The sequence below is a fragment of the Acanthisitta chloris genome, unplaced genomic scaffold (genome assembly GCF_000695815.1).
Source record: "Acanthisitta chloris isolate BGI_N310 unplaced genomic scaffold, ASM69581v1 scaffold3332, whole genome shotgun sequence".
Lineage (NCBI taxonomy): Eukaryota > Metazoa > Chordata > Aves > Passeriformes > Acanthisittidae > Acanthisitta > Acanthisitta chloris.
Genome location: NW_008662032.1, coordinates 22,222 through 33,982, shown reverse-complemented (window position 1 = coordinate 33,982; position 11,761 = coordinate 22,222). Strand labels below are relative to the sequence as shown.

Sequence of the window (11,761 nt, the reverse complement as noted above, 5' to 3'; positions counted from 1 at the left end):
AGCAATTCTGCATATTTATTTCCTACTCACACAGTAAACAAACAGATACTACTCTAGAGCAGTTTATACTGGTTGGCTTTTCCCTGCCAAACCCATCCCACATCCCACAGGGCAGCCCTGGCTGTACCTACAAACTGAGGAAGGAGAGGCTGCAAAGAAGTGTCATGGAAAGGGACCTGGGGGTCCTTGTCCAGGGCAAGTTGAATATGAGTCAGCTGTGCCCTGGCACCAGGAGGGCCAACAGTGTCCTGGGGGCATCAGGCAAGGCACTGCTGGTCAAGAGAGGTGATTGCCCTGCTGTACTCTGTGCTGGTGCAGCCTTACCTTGAATATTGGGTGCAGTTTGGGGCAGCACAATATAAGAAAGATATTAAGGTATTGGGGAGTGTTCAAAGGAGGGAAAAGGAGATGGTGAAGGACCTTGAGGGGAAGTCTTAGGAGCGTGGCTGAGGGCACATGGGCTGTTCAGCCTGGAGGAGACTGAGGGGTGACCTCATGGCTGTATACAACTTCCTCACAAGGGGCAGTGGAGGGACAGCACTGACCTCTGCTCACTGGTACCAGTGACAGGACCCGAGGGAATGGTCTGAAGTTGTGTCAGGGGAGGTTTAAGTTAGATATCAGGAAAAGGTTCTTCCCCCAGAGGTGTTTGGGCACTAGAACAGCTCCGAGGGCAGTGGTCACAGCCCCAAGGCTGACAGAGCTCAGGGAGTGTTTGGCTAATGCATAAGCACAGGGTGGGATTGTTGGGGTGTCCTGTGCAGGGCCAGAAATTGGATTAGATGATCCTCGTGGGTCCCTTCCAACTCTGATTATTCTGTGATTCTGTTTGTTCTCTATTCTCCTGCTGCTTCTAACTTACCTGCAGATCCTTCTCCTAAGTGAACTAAATGCTGCAATTCTTATTAACTTTGCACTCATTCAGCAGAACAATTTGTCAGCTCTCCAGGAATATATGTATGATCACATTTTAGATTTTAAAGTACATTAATTTTTAATTTAAGAGCTGAGGCTATTAGTTGAAGGTCATTTGCCTAGTGTCATTTTAATTAATTTCTAAATTGGAGAAACACTGGCTGGGAGGATGTACAGAATGGAATTTCTAAAGTGCAGAAGCAAGGAATGACAAACTGTGGGAATTGTCCTGTTTTACCTCTTTACAGCCCAGAGGTATCTCTGAACACTGTGGCACTACATCACCTTGTGGAGGACACACATTGAGCATCTCCTGGAGCATCAAAGCTCAAAGGAAGAAAAGGACGGAGTTAGGGAGGAAGGAAGGGCAGGTAAACAGAGGAGCTAAATTAGAAAACTTATGATAATTCCTAAGTATAAAATGCAAAGCCCAAAAAAAATCCCATTGCTCTGAGGTTTCAAGTGTTAGCTAATGTGAAGTCTAATTATTTTTGCAGTTCGGTATTTTTATTAAACGTGCCCTGAAACATGAAACTTGCAGCTAATAGAACACATGTGGAGGTAGACAGAGCTCTTTTTGGAGTGATTTCATTAGTTCCATGGACAGTGATGCCAGAAAAACAAAATCTAAGTTCAGTGCAACTACCAGGACAGAGTAGAGAGGGGAAAAGCTAAAATCACCAAGTGGCATCATTCAGCAGAGAAGCCTGGATTTAGGACTCCAAGCACATCTGTCACCTTGGAGATTTTACTGATAAAATTTCATGGTAGATTTGTGCCATTTTATGCTTTAGTTCACATGAAGTTAACAACTTCATGCTTTGCAGTTCCAGTTCCTTGTAAAGCTTTCAGATGTGATTCAGTGAAAGGCTGCAGCAGGCAGCACCAAACCTCACCTGGACACAAAACATCTGCTCAGTGCACATGGAAAACAGCAGTGTGAGGTGAATTTTCAAAGGGAATATTGAGTAGCTAAGCTAAGATTTAGTCCCATTAGTGAGTATATATTAGTCAGCTTAAAATACTCAAGAACAGAAGTGCCACATCATTCCTTGTTATCAATATCCTTTGGTGTCCCTTGGCAGAGTGGATTAGAGTTCAAAACATTGGGGGAAAAAAGCCACTTTCCTGCAAAATAATGGCCAGGTGGGAAAACTCCAGGAGCGTCTTTGATCACAGGTCCTGTACAGCTGATTGCAAGCTACTGAATTGTTATGACTTGTGTTACCCTGACAGCTTTTTGTGCTCTTGTCCCACTACCAGTGCCAAGGAAAATGTATTAGTTTCAAGTCCCATTCTTAAACCACAAACAGAGTTTAGTTTAACTCATTATCCTTTGCTGTTTTATGAGCTAAGAGCTCAAGCACAGATCAGCTGATGAGCAGAAGGCTGTTGAGCCACAGACCTCCTCTCTACTCCCTGGTGTAATGCACAGGATCATGTGAGTCCTACTCACCCACTTCAGAGCTTAAACTGCTGATGAAGCTTTTAATAGCTAAGGCAGAATGGAGATAAAAATCCCCTAAATACTGGCTTGCTCCTGGTTTTTGGTCCAGTGGAAAATAACTATTTTTCAGCAAATACTTTTGGGGGAGCTTGAGGGTTCCTGTGAGTTTGCAGCAGTTGAAGTGTGACAAGGCCTGGCTGGTGATGCTCAAGGCACAGTAGTTATGTCTTTTGCACCAAAATGCAGCTGAGTTCATGAAGAAAAACAAACCCCAGCACTTCACCATTTGTTTTGAAGGAAAGTGTGAAAGCAGGGCCAGAGTGTAGATGGTCAAAAAACAACTCCAATAATTGGATGCTAAACTGATTTCCTACACACACAGGTACAGCCACAACCACTTGGGTGGAACCAAGATTATCCCAGATATAGAATGGTTTGGGTTGGAAGGACCTTATAGTTCATCTCATTCCAGCCCCTGCCATGGGCAGGGACGCCTTCCACTAGCCCAGGTCGCTCCAAGCCCCATCCAACCTGGCCTGGAACACTTTCACGGATGGAGCAGCCACAACTGCTCTGGACAACCTGTGCCAGTGCCTCAGCACCCTCACAGGGAAGAACATCTCCCCAGTATCCCATCTATCCCTTCCCTCTGGCAGTGGGAAGCCATTCTCCCTTGTCCTGTCACTCCAGGCCCTTGTAAATAGTCTCTCTCCATCTTCCCTGTAGCTCCTTCAGGCACTGCAAAGCCACAATTAGGTCACCCTGAAGCTTCTCTTGCCCAGGCTGAACAAGCCCAATTCTCTCAGCTTTTCCTCAGAGCAGAGGTGCTCCATAAGCATCGCATCACCTCCCTCAACCTGCTGCCCATGTGACTCTTGATGCTTTTGATGTTAATTTAAACCACAAAAAGTCACATTATGCTTTTAACCATACTTTTCTTGCCCACCTTGCTCTCACACACTTCAACAAACACAGATCACATCCTTCTGTATGCACCGACATATTTACACACACTTGCAGAACACTACTCCAGAGTTCACAGTTCACCTCCCTCAACCTGCTGCCCATGTGACTCTTGATGCTTTTGATGTTAATTTAAACCACAAAAAGTCACATTATGCTTTTAACCATACTTTTCTTGCCCACCTTGCTCTCACACACTTCAACAAACACAGATCACATCCTTCTGTATGCACCGACATATTTACACACACTTGCAGAACACTACTCCAGAGTTCACAGTCTCTTACTCCATCACTGCTTCAGCATGAGACAGGTCTGAATGCTCCTACTGTAGGAAAGGACTCTCCTCTCCCTGCTCACCCTAAGGAGGTTCAGGAATATATGGTCATGCAAGCATTTCCCAGAAAGCAGCACAAAGACACTTCAGTCTTTGGTTCTATTTAAGAGGGAGAGATGCAATTTGGGGAATACTATATATTTCAAGGGGGAAAATAATGCCATTAGGTTCTAATTTAAAAAGAATTCAACCTAATCTACATGTCACACTCAGAGAGACATAAACCCACCCAGTATTAGTCTTGCAAGAAGGTGTAATTTGGACAATATTTCACAAAGGAAAAAGGAACAGTAAGTACTCAAACACAGGTTCTGACACCTCTCCAAAACTTCATTTTTCCCTGTCTCACTTCTGCAAAATTGCTTCTGATTAAAGCCTCAGTAGAGAACACTTCAAGTGGTTTATTTTTCTTTTTGGAACCCAAGTTAGATTCCTTCCCCGCACAAATTCTGCATATGGTCAAAAGTTCAGAGTGCTGGTAGCTTCTCTCAGTTCAGAACCTTCATGATGTCAGACTTCAACCCAGGGCAGGACTCAAGTTCTAACCAGATGTCTCACAACTTATTCATATTCAACAGGATCAAAAATATTCCTCACACATCTATCCAAGTGGCCTGGCTAGAAAGCTTCTTACAGGAGGATTTTTGTGCTGTGGATGTTTTAATAGAGCTCAACATTTAGTGAAGTGTGTTTGAAATGAAATGTGAGCACTTTGCTGACACCTGACATGGAAATTCTCTGAGTTTCAACATTTATTGACTCATCACTCGAAAGAAAATCTGCTTTTTCTTACCTCATGTATGCATAAGCACCTAATATCTTATCAACAAGAACAAAAGCAGATGGGGAAGATCTGTTTCTCCCAAGACAGCCATGTAATGAAAAAAATAACTGCTTAAACCTCAGCAATAAATGTTCTTGGGTTTGCATGGGCTGAGGCCACATCTGGCCACGGTGACAGTGGAGAACAGAGACAAGAACATACTGTACACATGATAATCAATCCAGTTCCTGAATGGAAGGAGAAGGGGCCAAAGACAAGGAGGTATAAAACCGAGGGAGAAAATCTCTTGCAGGAATGATGAAATGAGCTTAGTCAAATACTTCACTTACATTTTATCATTCTGCAAGTTGTTTATTTAAATAGAGAGACCAGAACAGATTTTCCTCTTTAAAACAGCCACTAATAATGTGGGACCATTTCCACATTAAAGACTAAAAAAAATACTGTTTAAACTGAATTCTGTTCCTACCTGTCCATCCTGACCCACGTGGACTTGATGTATCTGCAGGTTTCCCTGGAAAAAATGAGAACGTTGACAATAAACACAACTGTGGGATTATTTTTTTTTGCTGCAAAAAGTTTGTTTCTCATCTTATTATTAAATAAGTTCAATATTAAAGAAATCTATTAATTGAGGAAGTTCTGCTGAGGGTTATTCTGGCAGTCAGTGGTCAGCACTGGAACCACAGAGGATAAACAGACTCAAAGGCAAAAAAGTGCCTCGGCACCAGCAGGTTTTGCTTTATAAAGTTACTGTATAGAGTATTTTTATTCCAAGTTTCTCTGTGCTGCTTCTGAGGTAAAAACTGTGGGTTTCCTTATTTATGTAAAGTGCAAATTTCAGTCAAACCCTTACTAAACTAGAACTAGCAATACAACCCTTTTCTATGTATGGAGAGCTATGTACTACTTGGGTTTTATATCCATGATGTCCATTTATTTCCCAATCTCCATAGTGAAGACCAACATATTTCTGTTACAGCAATTACAGATCACAGAAATCTCTCATTAATGCAAAATGTTTTAAAGGCAAATGTAGCTACAAAGAGTAATAAGGAAATCTTTATAGAATGAGGATCTATTCATGTGCTCAGAGATGTCCTTCCAAAAGCACACTTGGACTAAGGAAAAGCAGCTTCCCAAACAGAGACTTGTAGTGAAATTCCACATATTTCTTGGAGGAAAGTATCCCAGCTCTTTGATTTGCATGCTCTCTGCAGTTTCTCTCACTGGCAGCTCTTCCTCTTATTTGAAGCTGTGTACATTGCTAAATTTAAACCCAGATGTTTCCATCTTGAAAGCCTTGAAAGGCTCAGAGACCAGAACAGCCAATGCACACAGGGTGTGCTTGAACCTCAGGATCAGTTACAACAGCATCTGCTGAATCATCATATTTTTAGTGGTTCTTTACCCCAAAACTGCTTCACTTTCATTGCAGCACACTCTGCATTCCTCCAGACCAGAATATTTTAATCCTTTCTCATTTCTCTCACAGGCTCTTCAGAGGAGAAGCCTTTAACTATAATATTTATAGAATATTTATGACAATATTTCTGCTACAGTAGCTCCCTGTGTTCAGTGTTCCTTCACCAAGGGGTTTTATGAGATGTGATTTGGGTGCTTTGGAAATGGATTACACTAACCCACAAGCAGATTATGCTGCACAGTGAGTAAAAAAAACTCGACAGGGAAATGGTACAGATTAAAATTGTAGTTTGCATTGCTGTTTAACCTTATTTGCTAATGATTCTTCATGGAAACTAATTGCTCAATAAATCTAACAGCAGTTTTAGCTGTTGGGAGTATCTTCACAGTCTTAAATAACCAACAACTGCAGTCCCACCCAGGTAAATCCACCTGGCTTTGAGAGCTGCTTTGCCTGAGTGGGGGAAGTCAAAATTGGAGGGTTCAGTACTGAATTTATCCATTTCTATTCTACTGAGCTATTTTTATGGAAAAAGTTAAGATGTGCAAATATTGCAGTGCCAGATTAGTTGGTTAGAAATAAAGGCAAGTCCATTCTGCAGTATCTCTTTACTAGGTGGTGTCTGAAGGTTTCTTCACCTCCTGTTCAACAGTTCCCACAGTTAAAGGCACTGAGTTTTCTGCACACATTTAGTTCACAAACCTTAACTAAAATAATTTCATTTTCCAATGGCAGTGCAAGCACCTAAACTGGTTTTCTGTAACAGCCTCTAAGTATTAAACTTCCATAAATTACCACTTTATGCAACAGCCATTACTGTAACACATACAGATCTGTCTTGGCTGGTCAAGGAGATTAAAACAAAAACCCAAATCCTCAAACAAACGAAAATAACCCATCCAAATAGCCTAGAGACAGAACTAGCATGTTGCATTTACTGCCCTAAAGCACATTTCATCCTGGTTCCACCACATGATCTCATGTGGACCCTCTCTGCTCTCTGTAGCAGATCTCAGAGGTTCAGTTTTAGCACCAGGGCCCTACATGTGTCCCAGGGGCACCCAAAGCTTTGGCTCACCTCACTGTCCTGTGTGATCTGCACCTGCTCCCCTTGAGGCACCTGGGTTATGTGGAGATGGCCCTGTGGGATCCACAACAAAAGGAAACACCAAGGAGCATCAGAGGAAAATCACAACTAGAGGAAGAAGCTCTTGCCTTGCATTCAACACAAGTTAATATAAGGAAGCAAAATGGTTATTCGATGAAATCATTAAAGACAGTATTAAAAAAGTAAAGTGTGTCTGTATTTCCCCATCTTTTTATGTAAAGTATAAGCAGAGACTTTGGGCCAAGAATGGTTCATTTTCACTTAAGTGGAAGGAAAACAGGCATAAAAATAAATAGCATTGATGTAGAACACTTCTCTGTGGCAAAGGATCTGTGTTTTTGACTGATGCACAGAGCATGGGACTGACTTGCTTGGGTAGGTTATTACCATTGTGCCTGAGACATTAGTTCTATGGAAAGGCCTTAGAAACTCAGTTCTTGAACAGCTAAGGAAAGGCCTTAGAAACTCAGTTCTTGAGCAGATACAGAAAGCCTAACTATCCCTGAGACTGAGGTTATCAATTATCCATATATTATGGCATATATAGAGTATACAATATATACATACACATATTCTCCATATATTTTTGACCAGTCCCACAGCTCTGGTGAAGCACAGACCCTGCCAAGGACTCTGAAGCTGTTGGGATTTGGCATGAATCGTTAATTTGAACACAATTACCTTGGTTTATGTGGGTGAGAATCTGCCCTAAGAGCTTTAATCATGTCAATACTTTGCTGCCCATAGCCATCACTTCAGACTGGCACCAAGCCTACCCTTTGATCCAAACCTGGATAAGAGTGGATGGAATTCCTCATGCATCCTGACTAGCCCAGCGAAGTCTTCACTGCTGTGATTTACCTGAAGGGAGATTGGATTCTAAATAACCTACTTGAGGGTTTATAAGGCTTTGTGTTCATTTTAATATGCCTGCATGAGATTAAAGATAATCATTTGGAATTCTCTCAAAGGCTCTTCTTATTTTATAACACAAGAACAATTGCCTGTGATTTTCAAAGACACACAGATCCCTCTATTTCAAACAGTTTCATTTCCTTTGGAAGGAAACTGGCTATTTATAGGGAGAAAAAACACACTGCAAGTATCACCCTGACAATAGTGGCTGTATATACAATTATAGCACTGCCCAGTCTGGGGGGAGATTACAATCACTTTCCCCTCCTTAACATCAAGCTCTCAGGGCTCCCAGGAAAAGGCATGGAGCATTTAAAGGATCCATTTATAGTGGGTTTAAATATAAGGAATCCTTTCTGGCTAGAGGGAGGAGGGAGAAGGTGACTTCACTCACCTGGGAGTTATACAGCAGCCAAACCAGAACTGCTCACTCATCTCTTGCACACAGAGTTGCCCTTCAAGGACAGTCCTAGCTTGCTCACAAACTCAATACTCATCTTTTAAATCATATATAGCATAAATAACTACTTTACTGATGCCTCTCAGCCTCATCCATATATATTATTCCCTAGAATTAAAAAAAAATGTCATTTTCTCATATATCTCATGTTTTGCCGTATGAAGTTACTGTATCAAATATTTTTACGCCAAGTTTCTCAGTGTTGCTTCTAAGCTAAAAATTTGGGGTTTCCTTATTTAGATAAAGTACAAATTTAAGTCAAACCCCTTACTAAACTAGAATTAGCAATATAACCCTTCTATATGTATGGAGAGCTATTTACTATTTTGTTTCTATTTCCATCATTTCCATTTATTTTCTCCTGTTTCAACCTATTATGACATTTAGATAGTGGATTTTTCCTGGATTCCACATGCAATTTAAAGGATAGTTAACAGGTCCAGATCTTTTAATGAAGCAAATGTGCATTTTTCTATGAGATCCATGTATTTCATGCAGTTTTCCCTTTTACCTTGCCTTTTTGACTTGAAAACTGCTCTTCAGTCATCAATCAAATCTCACACAATGATCCACAGAGCAGTTAAGAAGATATATAAGAGACAAAGAAATTCCCAGAATAATACCATAAAGTTAAGGCACAAGTGAAGTGGAAATGGAACCTTCTCATCCAGTTCTGCAGAAAGAGAATTATTTCACTGAGGACACCCTTAAACATAATTTGGAATGAAAACAATCCTTACAGCCCAACACAGGACAGAGGAACTAAAGTGAAAGTGAGTTTTTTCCAGAGTACACTAAAGCCATATAGAAAAACAAGCAAGGCCTGAGCTGTGGTAGGAGACTCAGACTTTAAAAATGTCAATATTTATAGCTTTTACTTATATACAAGCAGCTAAATGAATACACATGTCAAGGATTCAGCTAACAGATGTTCAAAACCGCCTGAGAATGTAGTTTTTCTCCGGAAAAATAAATAAATGGACTTTTCTTGGGAAAGTCATAGCAGGAACTACCTCTGATGTGTAAATCATCCTCTAAGAAGGACTGGTGGTGTTATGGAAGTGCAAACAGGCAGGTAGAGACTGATTAATTCTATATCCAATCATGAATGAGGATTTATTTGCAATCATTATGCGAGCAAATCCTGAATGAAGACTTCTGTCAAATAACTCTAAATATTTGTTTTCCATAAGCCTTCCATGTTTATCTTCTGACAATGCAGCTCAGAAAGTGCTGACAGGTCACAATATAAAACATTCAACGGCAACTGAAGCAAAGCTTGTGAGAATCTAGCTGGTTTGCATGGAGCAATGTAGAGAAAGTTGAGTACATACTACTTGGACTTGGCCATCTTCTCCTATTTGGTGGATCTGGACCTGCTGAGCATTGGCAAGTGCATAGTGAAGTGCCTGGGGCTGGTTCTGCTGGATCTCATTAGAGGCTGACACTGAAATCTGGGAACTCCCTGGAAAAAAAAACAAGAGACAAAAATCCACTTTTATTCCTTGTGTACATCCCATACTAGTGGCCATGCCACAATCCATCCCTAAAACCCATGGAAAACAAATCCAGGCAGGGGATGCAAATCATTTATATGTTAATATTCTTGGGCACGTTTGTTGCATGATGTACATTTGCCACAGATTCCACAGGAATTCCAAGGGCTGGTGTGTCTCTGGGAAAGCATATGTTGGAAAAAAGCATCTTTCAAATACAGATTGAGGATTCTGCAACTGGAAAAATCATATCAAAGCAAAAACACAGACATTTCCTGAGCAGTTCAACACCTTCTTTCATGCACCTGTGTAGCTGAGAACAATTTCTACCACCTCCACCTCAAGGCCTACTCTGTCTCTCCTGTAAATTAAACTTATTATCTAAATAAAGGAAATGCCTCAATTAGTTTTCAAGATTAATCTATAATTCAAACTGACACACATGAGTCTGGAATTGTGGTTTTTTTTTACCTCAGATTTACTGACTTAGATGAATTTAAACACCACCTCACAGGGCAAAGAGAAAATGCCTCTAAAAGGGGAAGACTCATGGGTGTTATCTTCAGGTAACAGTGCAACAGCCACCAGGAAAAGCACTAATTGCAAGAGGGTAACAACTTGCATTAGACATATCATGGATTCATTGCCAGGTTTTCCAGCTGCAAGGCAAGGTTTCTTCTACATATAAGAGGCAAAAGGCAAGTCAAAAGAACTAAAACTGTAAATTTGTTAGCATACAATCCTTTTTTTGATGATTTTTAATGCATTTGGGGGCAGCAATACTGAGAGACTAATAATGTCAGTAATTCTGAGCTCAAAGGGTCAAGTGAATGATGCAGTAGCATGACTGTCTTCAACCAGGTTGGAGAGGGACTTCGGACAAGGGAAGAAGCAAGAGGGCACAGGGAATGGCTTCCCACTGCCAGAGGGCAAGGATAGATGGGATATTGGGAAGGAATTGCTCCCTGTGAGGGTGCTGAGGCACTGGCACAGGTTGCCCAGAGAAGCTGTGGCTGCCCCATCCCTGGAAGTGTTCCAGGCCAGGTTAGATGGGGCTTGGATCAACCTGGGCTAGTGGAAGGTGTCCCTGCCCATGGCAAGGAGTGGGACAGGATAAGCTCTAAGCTTATTCCAACCCAAACCACTCCATGATTCTATGATCCTGCTCAACATGAGGGATACATCTTGATTTTTAAAACAATAGTTGGTTTATTCGACCCAACACAGCAGGAAACCAAATTTCATAAAATTTTAATACCTCTACTCAACGCTCCAAAATTCATACTGAAAAGACACTGTTAGTTTTGCAAGAATCTGCTTTATCCACTCAAATGTTTTAATGGAAATGTTTAATAAAATCAGCCATTTGGGTTTTTTTTTCTTCCTGTCTGCAAATGTTTGTCCTAGAAGATAATTTTGAGGTTTAAGTCTAAACATGGGAACTGGAAACTCAAAACCACCAAGTTAATATTTACTTCTTTGTTGAAAAGTTGAGTTGCTTAACAGTTCAGCAGAGAGGTCTGATTCTCTCGGTGATGTGCAGACACAGAACTCCAAGCACAACACTTCTGTAGAAACCAAGGGAAACGCAAACACGTGTCTGTTGGACACACACATTTGATACTTCACATTTACCTTAGCAGGTAAATGCAGGATGTTAGTAATTCCTTTAGACTTGCTGCCCACTAAGCAACTCCAGTATTTCCTGCACTGTTGTAAACTGGAAGTCTGCTGTACAGAATTCCAGATGGGATTATCAAATCTCAATTAGCTGAAAAGCCCTAAATCTAGTATAAAACCTGCCCCATCAACCACATAAAAGGGGTTTGTTCCAGTTTGGATACTCTCCATTGCCAGTGGCTTTGTCATGGGCACTGAAGGAACAGATATTCATGCAATGGTTTGGGTTG

The 11,761-nt window shown here is 41.2% G+C and overlaps 1 protein-coding gene across 1 annotated transcript in view; it reads right to left on the bottom strand.

The window, feature by feature from the left end:
* Positions 1 to 4,915: 4,915 nt before the first annotated feature.
* The window catches only part of LOC103798182 (protein BANP-like), a gene marked incomplete at both ends in the record, with an annotated part of 14,458 nt that continues 7,612 nt past the window's right edge, over positions 4,916 to 11,761 (bottom strand). Inside the window, 3 exons of the mRNA XM_009070431.1 lie at positions 4,916 to 4,960; positions 6,951 to 7,013; positions 9,690 to 9,820. Of these exons, the coding sequence (XP_009068679.1) occupies positions 4,916 to 4,960; positions 6,951 to 7,013; positions 9,690 to 9,820 (239 nt within the window). The remainder of the gene's footprint in view (positions 4,961 to 6,950; positions 7,014 to 9,689; positions 9,821 to 11,761) is intronic.